The sequence below is a fragment of the Vitis vinifera genome, chromosome 10 (genome assembly GCF_030704535.1).
Source record: "Vitis vinifera cultivar Pinot Noir 40024 chromosome 10, ASM3070453v1".
In the NCBI taxonomy this organism is placed as follows: Eukaryota; Viridiplantae; Streptophyta; class Magnoliopsida; order Vitales; family Vitaceae; genus Vitis; species Vitis vinifera.
Genome location: NC_081814.1, coordinates 6920061 through 6938012, shown reverse-complemented (window position 1 = coordinate 6938012; position 17952 = coordinate 6920061). Strand labels below are relative to the sequence as shown.

The 17952-nt window shown below is 35.0% G+C and overlaps 3 protein-coding genes across 3 annotated transcripts; 2 read left to right on the top strand and 1 right to left on the bottom strand.

Moving 5' to 3' along the window:
- The first annotated feature begins 469 nt into the window (after window positions 1–469).
- Window positions 470–2030, top strand: LOC100241795 (ethylene-response factor C3). The gene has a single exon (XM_002273085.4). The coding sequence runs from the start codon at window positions 963–965 to the stop codon at window positions 1794–1796; it is 834 nt and encodes a 277-aa protein (XP_002273121.1). The 5' UTR covers window positions 470–962; the 3' UTR covers window positions 1797–2030.
- Window positions 2031–4105: 2075 nt separating this feature from the next.
- On the bottom strand, window positions 4106–5049 carry LOC100264074 (pathogenesis-related genes transcriptional activator PTI5). Its single transcript, XM_010657174.3, has one exon. The coding sequence runs from the start codon at window positions 4898–4900 to the stop codon at window positions 4439–4441; it is 462 nt and encodes a 153-aa protein (XP_010655476.1). The 5' UTR covers window positions 4901–5049; the 3' UTR covers window positions 4106–4438.
- Window positions 5050–11744: 6695 nt separating this feature from the next.
- On the top strand, window positions 11745–13663 carry LOC100241806 (rac-like GTP-binding protein RAC13). The gene is made up of 7 exons (XM_002277435.4): window positions 11745–11976; window positions 12074–12161; window positions 12268–12377; window positions 12492–12555; window positions 12714–12778; window positions 12890–12955; window positions 13384–13663. The coding sequence occupies exons 1-7, from the start codon at window positions 11878–11880 to the stop codon at window positions 13483–13485; spliced, it is 594 nt and encodes a 197-aa protein (XP_002277471.1). The 5' UTR covers window positions 11745–11877; the 3' UTR covers window positions 13486–13663.
- The last annotated feature ends 4289 nt before the right edge of the window (window positions 13664–17952 follow it).

Sequence of the window (17952 nt, the reverse complement as noted above, 5' to 3'; positions counted from 1 at the left end):
ATGGCCTGCAATCGAGGTTAATTAAGATGTGGATGAAACCAATTACGGCGCCTTGGGCTCATCTGAAAACTTTGGACTAGTTGGGACTAGTTCAAGGCTTTGAGCTTTAATGGGTTTAGTTTTTGGACGATGAAACACAATGTAATGATAAAGAGTTCATGGGTCCAATTCATATGAACACAAATGATTTTCTTTATGCTTTTAGTTCAATGCTCTATAGCATCTTGTAGTGGACAGATAAAACATGATTGCTTGTGGGTAATCAGCTATATTTTCTAATTCCCCAGTAAGGGAATCATTAATTAGGAACAATTGGGAGAGAAAGAATGTTTGGAATTAAAGGGCAGTAGCATTGGACTTCTAAACCAGGAATCCCCATGGAAACAAGGATTTGAAAAATGCCTTGCAACCAGAAGTGTCTCTGAAGAAATGGCTAACTATATCTCAAGCCTTCCTATCTCCCCCCTTTTTCAAAGGTACACAAGCATCTCCCTTGTAACTGCAGCAACTTGAATAAGAGGTCAAATTGGTTTTGCCCAAATAACCAATTAAATCAAACTTAATTCATACTCTAGCTTTCCATTTTCCTGGTTATCTGTTTCTTATATGACTGATCATGAACTAGACGTAGGTTTTGCATTATAATACATCATGAAGAAGACAGTTTCTACATAGAATAAACCCAAAATGATTACAAAAACACACAAGTCAACATAAGAGCCTTAAAATAACTACATCCTCCTCATTTCTTACTGTTGAAATCCTAATATCCTCCCTGAATTAAGCTGGTCAGTGGTTTGATGCACAAGTTTTGTGCTGGGTTCCATTTCATTTGGTAGGATAAAGCATAGCTGAGCTGTTCAGGCCAGAAAAACGCGCTTAGCTTTATATATCTCAAGTCCCAATCCCTCTTCTTCTCTGCTTAATGTGAATTTGGGAGGAAGGGTGCTACAGCCAGCAACATGGCTACTGGAGGTGATCCTCATGCTGAATCAGAAGCAATGCTAGAGAACGTGTGGGCGAGTTTTATAGGTGGAGCAGAATTCAGCGGAGAGACAGAAAAGACGCCTGAATTATCCAAAGCTTGGGAAGGACTGCCCTGCCTTGATGGGAGAGACGGATCCATGGAAATTCTACAAAGGCTACCAAGCCTAGGAAGATGGATATCAATGGGCGCCGAGACTTGGGAGGAGCTTCTTGATAGTACCATTCCTGAGCGCAACACAGAACAGTCATGTAACCATGATCTAGAAAGCAGTACTACTAGCTCCATCTCGGGCACAAAGGTGAATGCTATGAAAACAGAGAAGGTGGCATCCCCACACTATAGAGGAGTGAGGAGGCGGCCATGGGGCAAGTATGCAGCAGAGATAAGAGACTCGACAAGAAAAGGAGCCCGAGTTTGGCTTGGAACCTTTGAAACAGCTGAGGAAGCTGCTTTGGCTTATGACAAGGCGGCTTTAAGAATAAGAGGCGCAAAGGCATATCTCAACTTCCCACTTGAGACTGTTGCCAGGGCCAGAGGAATTGCTTGTTCAGGAAAAGGATTGAGTTATTCATCTACTGCTTCTCAAGCGTACGGCTCAGCATCTCCAATTCTTGGCTGCAACGAGAGGATTTCCAATCCTCGGAAGAGACCATCAACAAACTGGGAAGAAAACAACGAAGTGAAGATGGAAAAACCTCCATCAAAGAAAATGGCAAGCTTAGAAGATGTATACTGGAACGAATTTGATGTACTGGAGTTTCCGGACCTTGGGAGCGATTACTTAGACAGTTTGCTGTCCTCTATCTAACAAAGAAACCATGGATGGGGACAGCCCAAATATGAAATCGGGTGGTCTGAATTCATTTGTAGCTACACATACATGATACATCTACCAGTAGGAATTTGCTTTCCATAGACAAAATTGGAGGATGAGTCAGCAGAACAGTGATTATTTTATCAATAGCAGTGTTTGTAATTTTTGAAGAAGTTCAACATCTTGTTTTAATTTCAGACCATTAATTTCAAGTTGTGTTTTGTGTGATTCCTCTAGCTAGCATTCAGAGCTTGTCATTTATGCTTTACAACACATCTATTTCTATTCAACTTTGTTAATGAACACTTATCTGTAACTAGTACAATATCCAATTAGACACAGCCCATCAACCGCTCGTAAATGAGGCTAAAAGTTAATAACTAGGGCATCTCCCAAGTACTATTTCTTTCCTGGCTGCAAAAATAATAGTCTGAGTTTTGCCGACCCTAATCTACTTTGATATGGAAGAGTGTAGTCGCGTGGGAAACTGACCCCACTAATAAAATTTTCAAAATGTTCATATATGTTTTTATTGTTAAATTGTGAAGTCTGAATTAGTTTTATTGTATTTAACTTAGGATGTCGGAGGTTGAGTTGTTTGGTCGACTCACGGGCTCGAACTCCTATTGTATATTTAACCATTTTATATATAGAATTTTGTTTTAAGTTTTTTTATTCTTTTTTATTAGTAGATAATTAAGTATTGATGAATTCCATGAACGTAAGAATCACATTGATCACTGAATCACATTAAAAATCTTATCTCTTTCTCCATTTTTTTTGCTTTTATATATATATATATATATATGCTTGACTTGATTAATAATGAGGACAAAGTTTTAAGCAATGAATGATTAAACTAATTAATATTAATATTTTTAGAATCTTCCATTAAATCAACCTAATTTCTATATTTTCAATTTTTTTTTAAAAAGTAACTCCTATATATAGTATTTTATTTTCGATCATTTTTTTTATATTTATACAATTATTTTTTAGAGCAATGAGCAAGAAAATAAGTTTAAATAGTTGAACATAATTAAAGTATATTCTTACAAAACAATTTGTTTTTAGCACGGGTTCTCAAATAACTATTTTCTAAAAAAAGTTACCAAAAATATTTTCCAATAGGTTCAAAATTTTTCATCACAGACAAGGTCAAGATTGTAATTTCCTTTTACCTATGCAAATTCAGGATTGTTTTATTGTGTATGCATAAATGAGCAAAGAGATACGGGCCTCACCCTCCATTCCCATTGATATAGCTAGGTTTCAGTCTTTAAATTGGCTTCCGCCTTGAACTTATTAGAGTAGGGATTAAACTACTAATTGATGGTCCAAGTAGAAGAAGATAAAATGCCTATATAAAAATGGCAAGAGCATCATTTTCCAAGGCTTGGACATGGGGACATTGGGGAGTAGGTGAGACCTGTCAAGAGTCAAGACACAAGATTATTCTAATCCATCAGATCACAACAATACAAGTGACTCACTGTAAATGGTCACGCCAATCAAGGTCTTGGACCCATTTGACAACTTTATTAGCATACTTGCCAGGGATTTATTTTGAATTACGGGTTAGACACGTGCCATGTGGTACACGCAACTCCAAAAATAAACAGACTAATCCCATTATTCGTGAGATGAACAGTTCTGATGCCGTGGAAGCAAGCCCGCTGCTTTGCATATTAGGTAAATTAATAAATCAAGCATGCATATTATCAATTGACAAGTTTCTTTTGACTGTTCCACGTACTTAATCGTTTTTAACACATTTTTTTGAAAGATTGAATATGCAGGTCAGGCCGCCTATAGGGACTTGAGTCAAAGTAATTTGTGTTGTTTGAATTGGCTTTGAAAAGTCCAACTTTGGGTATGTCTCCATCATGGAATCCTATAAGTTTCCAAGCTTGGGACACTGTGGGCACAGTGTCATGTTGCAGAAAGACGACCTCTTAGAACTCTGAGGAGATCAACCTTATAGAACTGAATTATTGATCATATATACTTCCTAGTAGACCCAGAAGATTTCCATGGGAATCTAAAGTTGCATGAAGCTTCATCGAAATTCTATCAAGATTATTCCTCATGTTTCAAACTGATTATTGTGGCTAAAGGAGTTGATAATTCATTCAGACTGAATGTACAAAGTATGTAGGAATTAGGAATTTAGGAATACGTATTAAAATGATTTTAGGACTATACGACCCTCTTTGGCATCAGGATCAGTACTAATTTCCTTTGATGTCCCTGGCCTGATGGGCCTCTTATTTTGAAGTACAAAACAAACAGCAGTATCCTCCTTTCAGTACATTTGAGAATTGAATTATAATCAGGAAACTAACTGGAGACCACGTATATATACATATGATAAGATCACCACATCCTCACTCACACCAAAAATTGAGAAAATAACAAAAGGGGGGGAAATAAAAAAAGAAAGAACCTAACACATCTGCATATTAGTAGAAACGTACGTGGGACTTGTGTCCCATTGCATAATAGGCCCATGGATACTTACTTTGATGAATTCGTCTCAAAAAACAGTTCTACATAGTTTGCAGGCAATCGGATGAACCCATATCTTGTGATTCCGCAACAGTGGTCTCCGATGCCGATGAAGCACTACTCCTGATTCAAGAGGCAGCGGAGCTATTACTGGAATTGGAGGCATCCCTTTTCAAGTTCTCGGAGCTCAAATTAGGCTTGGGCGTTCTCTGGGAGGATGCAGCCACCACTTCAGCTGGAAAATTGAGCAGAGCCTTGGAACCCCGCATCCGGAAAGCAGCCCTATCGTAAGCCAAGGCAGCCTCTTCGGCAGTTTCGAAGGTGCCTAGCCATGTACGTGCACCATGTTTAGCTGAGTCCCGGATCTCCGCAGCGTACTTTCCCCAGGGGCGACGCCTCACGCCCCTGTAGTGCTTCTTGGCTATTGTCCGAGCAGGTTCCAGGGCGCTGGACGTGGGAGTGGTTTGGCGCTTAATTGGTGGGATAATTGAGTTGTTGAGTGCAAAAGCCTCGTTTAGGACTTGGTATATGACCATGTCTTGTGAGTCATTCTCATTGAGAGGCAACTCGCTCTGGCAAGTTGGAGCCATGGCCTGTTGTTCTTCTCCTTCTTCTTCTTCTCCTCTCTGAGGACGCTGAGCCTTGTGATTATGAAGCTTAGAAGTTTGTGATGGGTGGTTCTATCCTAGTATTTAACTTTGGCATATGTGGACTTGTGGAGAAGTCATGGGGGAAATAGGAAAGAGTGAAAAATCGTGGGGGCAGGGGCATGTGTTTTCTACTCATTTATCAAAACTCAAAAGCTTTGCCCTTGCTTTTCCATCATATTACACCATTGCACTACCAAACATCATATAAAAGGGCCCATATACATAATTTTTGTACTCTAATGCATAAAGATCTGCTTATCCGCATATCTTAGGTTTGGAAATGCCTAAAAAGATTAATTTATTTGTTTAACGGCAGTGAGTTTCCATGTGGGTCATTGTCCTCACTCCAAGAGCCCCTGCGCACTTGGCTTATTATTTGTTTGCTTCTTTCTTCCACCGTAGATATTGGGTTTAATTAACTCCGACAAGTTACCTGCCCTATAAAATGTTGAAAATATTCTTATTTGCATCTGCCGTAGTATTGGGGTTTTCGAATACTTCAAAGATTCTCAACTCTATTTTTCATTTCCTTTTATTTTCATTATTGTTATGGGTTCTTTTCTTTTTCATTTGGTTTTTTTTTAAAAAAAAAAAAGGCCTTAGTAAATATGTCATAAAAGCTCTAGAATTACCGTGAAGACATGTGTTCATTATGCCATTGAAGTAAATACCATTCATTTTATATATATATTTACTTTCAATGCTTTTGTAATAAACTCATAGAGTTTAGTAGACTTTAGTGAAAGGTCCGAACAATGAACTAAGTTTCATCTAAAGGTTGAAAAAATTCTTTTAACAAAAGTCTTTATACATAGATAATCTTATACTAAGGGTTATATATATATATATATATTTTTTTTAAAATAGGTCTCAAAGAATAAGACTAAAACTAGAATTGACAAAACCCAATTATGACTAAAATAGATTCGTCTTTTTCAAGAATCAAACTTGGTGTAGAAAAGGGTTGACGGCCTACCTTTAAATTCAACAATTAAAAACCTTACGCAAAATGCATATATGGACATGTCGTGCATTGAGGGTTTTCGACTCAAACCACTTAAATTCTCTCTCAAATGGGCTTGGGCACACTTGGGGCTCAAGACTTCTTTTTATCTTTTCACAAGCTTGATGATGAGAAATTCAAAAAGGGTTATTAAAAATACATATAAAAAGAAATTCAATATTTTTAAATTAAATGGAGTACAAAAGGGGATTAACTGAATTGGATTAAAGAGATAAATAAAATAAAACCCGATTTTAACATAAACGCATTTGAATTTCCTTTCTATTTTAAAGTACAAAAAATAAATAATAACAAAAGCAAATTCTTAATAAATTTGTTTGATGAAGGGTAATTCTGCAATTTAGGCCGAATACGATGGCAAGTTATAGCAAACACACTTAGGCTTGGGTCACGTCATCCCGGTGACTAAAAACAAGGCAACAAAGAGATATATACAAAGAGGTGATAAAGGTGGTTGGGTTTCCGGGTGGCATGACGCAGATGTTTAGAATTGAAGGGGGGGAGGAGAATGACGTCATCCAATTCGTAACATAAGTTTGATTTTTCTTTGGGTGGTAGCAACCCACCATGAAAAGGAAGGGAATCTAAATCACCTTCCCCATCTTGACTTTTCCAACGTTACAAACTCATCAAGAAGAGGGTCCCACTTGAAGACTAAGGGGATGAAAAATGAGAAAAGTCGAATTACACGTGCTTTGAATAAAACACATTGACCTGACTCGTATACATTCATAACAAAATGGAATATTTGTGCCAAATGAACCAACCGCCATCCACTTGAAAAATCTTCTAAACTTCTAATTTTTTTTAAAAAAAAAATCATATTTAATGTTTCAAAAATGAAATTTGTTTTTAGAATTATTTTATCCCTTTTTAATAGGACAAAACAGGATATATCATTAGATATCATGGAGTATAATATATTTTTTTTTATACATATAATAATGTTTTGAACCTTTTGTTTGTGATGATGATGGGTGTTGGATTATTATGGTAAAAAGGCTAGAGGGTATTGACTACACATGGATTTAAATTTTAAATGATAAGGCTTTTTGTAATGGAAAACTTATGTTTTGAGCAAGTCGTTTGAAAATAAATGAGTTTTTAGACCCTAAAATTTGTAGTGTTTGAACATATAGAAGGAAAACCTATCAAGTACCGATGAAATAATTGCTTCAAGTATAGAAGATTATCTTTTATATATTGGATAGTCTTTTCATTAGGAAATTTTTCGACCTTTTCATGTGATGACATTTATTATGAGTTTGAAAGTATGCAATACACTACTTTGACCAAATTAACATTTTTCACTTTGGAAATTTTAAAGATAAGTTATGTCAAACATGATGTTACATATCAAATCAAATTAAGCATGATGTTTATGGATTCTATAAATCTAAAACTCTACATAAAAAATTCAGACTTAGGAAGACTTTATTTTAGTTAGAAACAACAAAAGATCTTCTAGATCAAGTCTTATCAAATTTTTTATTTATTTTGTTATTAGACTCTTAAAGAAAGTTAAAATGCTTCTAGAAATAATATAGATGAGAAGAAACACCTCAAACAATGATAAATTCTCAAGATCAATCAAACTACTTAGAAAAATAATGACAAATCAAGTGTCTAATAAATATAAATCAAGCAATAAACATAGAATTGAATAATCCAAAGATCCTAAGAAATATGACTTCCCTTGCATCAACAATCCTAGACCACACATGAAACTACTCTAAGAATAACCAAGGATATTCCCCCTAAATCTAAGGCCTACACTAAAAAAGGACTACTAGCATATCGATAATAAAGTTCTTAAAATAAATAAATAAGTAGTAAAACTGCAAGGACTTAAATCAATATAGCACTAGGACTAAGGATGAAACAGTCAGACAAGCCACTAGACTATGGAATAAAATGTACTATTGAGAAAAGGAAGTTCCTAAATATGTTTTAGGTATTAAAATCTTAAGAGAATTCAAATGAATGAAATAAAAACAAATTAGACCTTTATCATGAAGTGCAGATAACTCTAAGTTTTTTAGAAAAAAAAAAAAAAACTTTAAAGCATTATGATTTACCTTTATATTTTCAACATTTATTTTTAGCCTTTTTTTCAAGAATAATTGTGTAAATATCATGAATTTTTTAACATCCTTACTTTCATATGAGTTTTTATAAATAATTGAAAAATTATCTCATATCTGTTTAACACATTTTCGTTAGAACTATATTATTAATTATGTTATAGAAAGCCTTAACATTTGTCCCATCGTCTTCATTATCAAATTTATCACATTTTTTGTTTAGGTTTTAGTTTTCTTGTGGATTTACACTTTCCTTCCCATTTGTTTACAAAAATTAGAAACTTATTCAAACAAGATAAAGTCATTTTTCATAATTCCCCCACCCCTTTTCCTAGTATGTATTCAAATGAATAATTAAAAAATATTTTTCTTTAATTATTATTTTTTTTCTTTTCTTTAAGTAGAACAATAATGATTATCTTATATGTTGTTTATAAAATATGAGACAAAAATTATTTTCATTTGCACAATGAATAAAAAGACTTGACTTCTTCTTAATACCTCAACTTGTATGGTGGACCGTGGACCTTATATGTTCTCAATCTCATTTATGTATGACCCACTTAATGCTTATTCAATTGTAGGGATGTGTGAATGGAAGGGGTTGAATATATGGCTTTAAAAATTATGAAGGTTGAACCATGTGTCTTGTAGTCCATTGATTTTTCGTTTTTCCTATTTTTTAAACAAATAAATTCATAGTTGAAAACTTATACATATTTTAATTATTTATTTTTTATATAAGAGAGTTAAAATAAGTTGAATGAATTTGAAATAACATGTAAAAATAATTTATTAATTTTAAATTTATTTTTTCTTTTTCTTTGTTTTTCCTTTTCTCTAATTTATTTATTTTTTTATTTCCTTTCCTTTACATTTTTTTCTCAATTTTTTTGAAAATCAAACATAATCTTAATGTTTTAACATAATCCTAACAACATAATTTATCCTATAATTATAATCATGATTAATATTTAATGTAAAAAATATCTAAAGAGATCTAAATAAAAAATATATATATAAATTTAAAAAAAAAACATATACCTCCAATGATCACAAAATCTAATATAAAGAAAATACTAAATTTAAGGTTTTACCAAACCTAATAATTTGGAGTCTATTTAGCAATTGTTTTCGAAAGCAGTTTTCTATTTTTAGGAACAAAAAAACTAAAAAACCGTTTAACAAATAAAAAACTATTTTTTGTTTTTTGTTCTTTAAAACAAAAAATATAGTGTTTTCAAATAACATTTTTTAGTTATTTTAAGTTGTTTTCACTTATTTTTTAAGAGTTGTTTTAAAAAATAATTATACAAACATGTATAATGATTAAAAATAAAGTTTTAGACATAAAAATTATTTTTTAAACATATTTAAAAATATTAAAAACAAGTTTAAAACATTTCAGGTTCCTAAATAGATTTGTGTTCTATAAAACATCAGAGAACAATTTTCAAAAACTATTTTTCAGAATTATTCTTAAAAATAGTTGCCAAACAGGACCTTCAAGACCTTCAACTTTCACTATATTTATTACTTTTCAAAATTTAACTTCATTAAAGCACACTTGTAATGAGTGGTTACTACCAGTACAATCTCAACTTGTTAAATTTTCTATATTCTCCATTAACACCAAACACAAGCAAGATAAATTTATATATATATTTATCATTCAAACATACCTTTTGCTTTTGATTTTGTAACATACTCGAGTCCATTTTACATTTTGTTGAAGATGTATGGATCTTCTAAGATTGTGGAGGGCACCACCTCTTTCTGAATTCTCTCTGACTATGGGAGCAGGAAAGAACAGGTTCCTCTTTATTTCAAAAGGTATGATAACATAATGGAATAGACAAAAACTTCACCCTATTTTTATACCCTCCTGCCTTAGGAACCATACCCATTGGCTATTGGGCCTCACGAGTCTTAGGCCTATCATTTAAAGCTCGTGATGGCATTGAGCTCTACACATTAGGTGACCCATACTTTAGATCAAATAGAAATCATATACAAATAAATATCTAAATCCTAAACAATGGTTAATATGATGTCAGTCTACATTTATTCTATCACAACCTCCCCTTGCTACTCAATTAAGAAGAGACATTGGACAGCATAAATGAGTCAACCAATCATGTTGGAAAATTTCTAACTAATTTTGAGCTTAAAATCCATTCTAAATATTGAAAGATGCTCTCACAATACAAACCATAATTTGGAAAAGAATAGTTTAAATATTAGGGTAAAACTTCGTCAAATGGTCCAAATCTATTCATAATTTTTTTTTTTCCTTTCCGAAAAGAGGTCGTATGTCATGATGGAAGTTTGATTAATCCATTCATCAGTTTAGAACTTTCTTCATTATAGTTGACCTATCTTTAGTGGAATGGGTCAAATGTTAAACCAAATAGACTAATTTAAAAAGATTTGACACCTCTCAAGATTCCAACACTATTTTAATAAAACATTACAACAATAAAAGCTCAACCCATGAATTTCACACTCATCCACAACTTCGAACCCACTATTTCTTCTCTCTTCAACCACACAAATCCTTAAAATTATAGAAGTCTAAGGAAAAATTCCGACTATCCAAGACAAAAATTTATAACAAGATTTTGACCCTAAGTGTCAATCCAGTAATGGTGTGTCTGGCATTATTTTCATTTAAAGTGTTTTTAAAAAAAATTATAAATTACTTTTCAACACTATAAAATAGTTTTTTAGATTTTTAAAAGTATTGTTTCCTAAGATTTGTCAAACGTCTAATTTTTTCTAAAAAAATATTTTTTTAAATTAAAAATATTTTCTATAATCATCGTGAAACATACTCTGATATACTTTAGTTTCAACTGTAACACAGTGACAGAGGTTTTAACCTTTACAAATGCTTGATCATACCCTCAAGTGCTTTTGGGAAAAATGCCTAATTAAAAGATGCAATTGAGTGAAATCTAGCTGCACGGTTAAAAAGATCATGAACCAAGTGGAGTATAATCCCAGACGGGCCAGACTGGAGGGCTGAGGTTTCTGAGCTATTCTGGACTTTAGGTCCAATTAACTGTTTAACCCTCTCTTCACTTTGGATCCCTATTTGGGTTCATGATTTATCATTGGGCCAACTTCTCATAGCTGGGCTTACCCGAACAAAGCCCAACCCAAAAACCTGATATTTCAACTTAGCAGTATCCAATGAAAGGTACCTGCTATGATTATATTCAAAATTCAAAACTGGTAATGGCAACCATCAGACACAAATCTCCTGTGTGAAGCATGATTGAAATTGGAGCCTTTCCAAATATTTGTGGGCCCTAAGCAAGCTCAACAGAACTGAACCCGAGACCAACCACCATGCCACGATACCAGTAACGTTGACACCGACATAACACTTAGGTCACATGTTTCAATTTTTGGCCTTATTGAAAGTGGGTTTCATAATCCAATCATGGTGTGTTGGATAATTAAGTTTCTTTCCATCATTCATTTCCTCCCTTCTCCAACACTTAAACCAACTAACACCAGCACCAAACCCACTTTATTACCGTCTTTCTTCCTCTGGCCTTGCACTTAAAGAAAAGAAAAGCCACAGCAATCATTGTGGGGGGAAAATGTGTTACAAGCCCAAGTGGGTGATGGGTGATGGTTGTGTATAGGTTGTTAAAAAGCCTGCCTCCCTCCAAAGTCCTCCCCATTCCTCATCCCTCATCATAATTCAAACTTCCTTCTTTTTCCCCTTCTCGTTTATGAGTAGAGCAGTGTTAAGGGAGTAAAGCAAAAAGGATAAGGAAGAATAAGCTCTTGGTAAAATGAGTACAGCAAGGTTTATCAAGTGTGTGACCGTGGGGGATGGAGCAGTGGGGAAGACCTGCATGCTCATATCCTATACTAGCAACACATTTCCAACGGTACGATTTCATGTATATCAAGTCATATTCAAGATAATTGTTATGGCAGTGAGCAGAGGGATAATGGGGTTCTTTTTCTTACCTTCCCTTTTGATAGGATTATGTTCCCACAGTTTTCGACAACTTCAGTGCTAACGTGGTTGTGGATGGTAGCACAGTCAACCTTGGCCTATGGGACACTGCAGGTGAGTCCAATACAGCTGCATAATTTGGACTTCTGCAAGTTCCTTCTTGCAGTGGCCATGAAATGAGCTCTGGGGTACGTACTTAGAATATTTTTGGGCATTACAGGACAGGAAGATTACAACAGGCTAAGGCCCCTGAGCTATAGAGGAGCAGATGTGTTTTTGTTGGCCTTTTCCCTCATCAGCAAGGCCAGTTATGAGAACATCTCCAAAAAGGTTTTGTTTTCTTTTTTCCCACATTTCTCTATCTCTGGTACCGTTCATTTCTTCACCAAATGATCACTTTTGACCAGCTTGAATCTGATAAACTGCTGGTTTCTTGGCTGCCAGTGGATTCCTGAACTGAGACATTATGCACCAACTGTGCCAATTGTGCTGGTGGGAACCAAACTTGGTAAGATGAATCTTTTCAACAAGAATTACAGACAGAGAAACTGATAGCCACTGTGGCAACATTATTTTTAGGCCACTTGACAATTGAACAAAACTTTTTCTTCAAATTTCAATACTTGATTGATATTGACAAGAAATCTGACCATGGCCCAAGTGCAGATTTACGAGACGACAAGCAATACTTGATTAATCATCCTGGAGCAACACCAATATCATCTGCTCAGGCAAGTCATCGATCAGCTGGGAAAACAGTAGTCAAATTATCAATTTGTGTACATGGTTAAACTTCGTTTTCGATCATATATCATTTTTCTAACGCCAGTATTGATGGGCAGGGCGAGGAACTGAAGAAGATGATTGGGGCAGTCACTTACATCGAATGCAGCTCCAAAACTCAACAGGTTTGGTACTCCCTCTTCACAGTTAATATTAAACACACCCGAAATTTCACCAAATTCTCTTTGAATTATGATTCAAATTCTTAAGAGTGATATCATAAAAAGCCTTGTCCCTTACCATGTTGGAGTAGAGAAAGGTTTTAAGTAAAGACAATACCATATTTGTAGTTATTTTTGCTGCCCATTCTAAGAAAGCATCATAATATGAACAGTTGTTAGCTTGGAAGTAAGACAATAGAACAGTGTAGTTGGGAAGAAAGACAGCCAGCTTTTATCACAAACTATTAAGAAAAACAAAGTTTAATGTCTCATGTTGTGTTAGTTTGCCCTTTACCCTAAGATGGGAATTAGCTTTAATATGTGCTACTTGCATAGTTCTTTTTTCTTTTTTTTTTTTTGCCTGATTCTAGTTCTTGATTGTGGTTTTTCAGAATGTGAAGGCTGTGTTTGATATTGCCATAAAAGTAGCTTTGAGGCCACCTAAACTGAAGAAAAAGCCAAACAAGCCAAGGCCAGCATGCGCATTTCTCTGAATCAATTTTAGTGTTAAATTTTCTCCCTTGTAATATTCATAAAATCATAATCTTCTTCTAAATGATACTTTTGTTATAAACTGCCTCCAGAGCTATAAAAGATCTCTAGGGAGGAAATAAGATGTATCTTGAGATGTTATGCTGCTTATTGAATTTTAGCCTTTGCAGTATATATCAACTTGATTCTCCTTCTTGTAGCCATATCTAGACTAGAGGAAGTGATCCATTTTCTATATTCCTGCTCACAAAAATAATGTCATGAAACACTTAAATCTTTTGGCAAAGATTTAGCCCAATCCAATCTAATCCAATATGATATTTGAAAGGGTTTTGGACAAATATTTTTAACACTTTTGGATCAAGCTTAGATCGGGTTTTCTCAACTCAAACTCAATTTCAGTTAGACGTAGACTAAAAATGTGGATAACTTAAACATAACTTAAACATGATTTAACATGTTATAATATTTATAATTTATATTATTAAATATTACAAAAATGCATAAAAAATAAAGTTAAGAAAATTAATATGTAGAATTCAATCTAATAAAACTAATTTAACTCATTCAACCTGAATCTAACTTGAATAATGGATACTTAACCTTAATTAGTTGGAAACATTAAGAATGAGTTGAACTTGAGTCAAACATTTTAGGTTAGATATAAGGTAGGATTGGGTTGGACACAAATCCAACCCAATCCAATTCGCCCAAATTACAACCCTAATTAACATATTTCCAAACACCCATTTTTTTTCATCTGCTAGTTGTGACTTTATGTTTGAGGGCTTTTCTTTCACAGTGTTTTGCTTGCTTAAGTTTCATAGGTTAATCATGTTTGAGTATAAATGGATTGAAAACGATTGATCAGTAGCACGTGCCAATTCAACCGATTGCTTGGATTATGAGTATAGGACTTAGTACCCTTTTCACTTGATTAATGAGTAGAAGGCACTCAGAGAATCCATGGCTCTCCATGTTATCCAAAATTTGGTCTATTACACCAGCAAGCTTAAAAAATTTATGATATCCCCCCGAAACATTTGCAATATGATCCTTCCCTTTTCCAAATTTACAACTAATTCAAGTTATAGTTTTGGTGATTTCATAGAAAAGTGTTTTGTTAGTACGTCTATATCTTATTGGGTAGACTAAATGGCATTGTTTAAGTCCAAGTAAATCCATCCTGCACAATATTTGATGGCCTCGTTAGAACAAACTCCAAACATTAGTCATTTCTTAAACCTCTCTTTGTTTCCCTGCCTGGGACAAGGGTAAAGATTTTGCATCTACTTGGAATATATGTTGACTACTAATATTGATATAGGCTTTTATATTCCCAATCTATAGATCCTAATCCACCCCGGACAGCTATGAGCCATTGACATTCTCACCATTCAGCCATTGGTTCCATCTGATTTAGCCTCCCAATACAATGAATATGTGGGGGCTTAGATTTGGGTTTCCTTTTCTAAATATTATAAACATGTAGTTAATAAGAAATGGGTCAATTCAAAACTAACCATCCCATTTGAAGAAAGTTAGGAACTCATTTCCTAGGAGGATGTACCCATGATTCGCGGACTATATATAAAATTATCCAGTATCTACTTAGATATTGAACTTATATCATTCATTTTTTTACAGCAACATGGACTTATGAGAGAGAGAGAGAGAGAGAGAGAGAGAGAGAGAGAGAGAGAGAGAGAGAGCCCTTCAAGATACAATTAAACAGAGAACAACAAAATCTATTGATAGGTTTGGAAAGCAAAAATCAGATTCAAAAGCAGGCCTCTTTCAAAATTTTCCGTGCCCAGTGGCAATTTTTTTTTAAGTATGATGTGGGTCTTCAAAATTTTAGGCATTTAGTAGAGTATCATGGAAAATTTTAAACAAATTCCCAATAAAATATATGGGGTGCATGTGCAGCAAATTTAGGCATTTAATCACGCATGTTGTGTATTTACTACATGCACGTTGGCATTTAGTGAAGGCTGTTAGTGCATTTGTGGCTAGACACACATACCCATTTTCATGAACCCCATTAGATAAATTGGAACATTTATTGTAATCATGTGAAGTTCAAATGACCTGTGCAGAGTTGCAGCACTCTTGGCGATGGATCAAGGTCCCAGATCTTGACTGCTGCTCCGCCTAATCTAGTGAAGATTTATATTTAGGACATGGATAATGATGTTTTAGGATATGTTTGTCCTTGGGTCTCTCAATAATGAACAGATAATTTATGCAGCATTTAAGTGGGTTGCCTACAATTTGGCATTTTGAAGAGGGGAGAAGGGGTGGAAACAGAAAGGAAAACACAGTGAGAAAGGGAAAAAGAGAGAGAAAGAGGAAGGAAATCAATAAATGTAAAACGTACAGAGTAGAGAGTAGAGAGTAGAGAGTAGAGACTACAGAGGAGCAGAACATCCCATTCCCAGCGGAGTACGTACTGCAAAAAGGGGTTTTAAAGGCAAGTGAAAGTAAAAGCGGGTACACTGGAACTAGATTCACTATAATTAACAAGGGTTGCACACGTTTGAAAAGCTCGGATGAGTGAGTGAATAAGTGAATTAAAAGCCAAAGGAAATCTACCCAAGTCTCCTCACAGCAGTGGACTTCAGTTCTGCGAGTTTTGATGGGGATCGTTTGGCGAACTGTCTGCCCCCTTTCCTGTCTGTCTCTGCCCACGAAGACACCTCAGTAATGAGGAGGACATGCCAACCCCATCCGTCTCTCTCTTTCTGTTACTCTCTGCCCAAGCACTGCACTCCCAAACACAAACATACACTCCTATGCACATAAATTAATAGGTCTAATGTATCCTTGGAGAAGCCGCATCTCTTATTGGACATGTGTCAAAGGTTTACTTGTCCGTGCCCCATTTCCTACCAAAATTATTGTCCATTTGTTTGGCACAATCTACAATAAATTGTGATGGAACCCATCCAACCTATTGAAAATTATTTTTATCAAAAGAATACTTTATTCCATTTCCTTAACAAATATATATGATATAAAACTTTATAATAAACTAACCATACCTAACCATACTAATATGCTAAGATATTATAGAAAAACCTAAATAATTAACACTTCAAATTTGGAAAATCTGTGGTAGCTTGATGGTTGAGAAAAGGGGAGAGAATCGTGTCTTCAATAATTTGAAAAGCTTTCAAATCCATGTTGGATTCTTCCACTACTCCAAGCCATGATTAAAGAATATGTATGAAAGTGAAGCACCCATGGTTTTTAGAATCCCGCCCTTAGTATAATAAGCCTTGAGAATTCGAGATGGGACAAGGTGTTGAAATTAAATAATGATGGAGTTTGGAGACCGAAGAAGGATGATGCATGCATACACTATATACACTATGCAGGCGTTATGCTCAAATCATTTTTATATATGTTCCACGCGTTGGCACCCCACCCCCCTTTCCTTGCTCTCTAGAATCTTTTCGAAAAGTTGGAAGCATTATTTTAAATTTCATTACCACTTGCAATTCACATGGGAACATGTTGCAGTTGACAGCTGCTACTATTCAACGTACCACCATGGAACTCTTTCAACATCTTGATATATAGTTGGAGTTCATGTCCCGTCCATTCATTTCATCCCTATCTCCCCCTTCAGACCAAAATTTAATTTTCATACTTTATTCCTGTACATGCGTCACTGGGTTTGTTGAAGTGAAACTCCGGAAGTGCTGTCACCGCGGTGGACATCCAATCCGCCTCTTCCACTACAGGGAGTTGTCACTCTAATAAATGACAGGCGAATCCTGGCCGTTTACATCAAGCGGGCATATGATGTCAAGTTGTCAACACACTAGTCAACACTATAAATTTAACAAGGGTTTTTTGGGTGTTCTTAATCAAAAAATTGATAAGTACTAGTTTAAATTTAGAGAATTTGAAATTACATCAAAACAAGAAGCTCTAATAACATGTTAAGTTAGCAATTTTTTTTAAAATTTAAAATCCGAGGACTTGAATGCACAATCCATATGATGATGCACTTTAACAAAAATAAATTAAGTGTTGAGAGAGAGATAGAGGCACTAGAGGACGGGGGATTGCAGGGAGAGAGGAGGACAAAGGGGATTAGAATAATGGAGAGATGGATGAGATGGCACGCAGCAGAGTTGGGTATGAGGTTTGCATGTCGGAATCGCACCGACACCACGTAGACCAACCCCATTGCTCCTTCGCATTTATACGGGGAGTTGAACTCACGTTGTAGCACAAATTAAAGAGAGCGAGTGAGAGATGTACCCTGTGTTGCTTTGGTCATCTAGGCCCCCCATACCCCACTGAAGCCCGGGGGAACCCTGAACCCCATCTCTGCCAAACTGCAAACTTCATACTCTTCCACCTTTCTCTCTGACTTTATTGCCTCCATCTTCACATGCACTCCCCCTTTTCTTTTTTCTCTTCTTTATTCACTCGATATATGTCACATTTCCTTA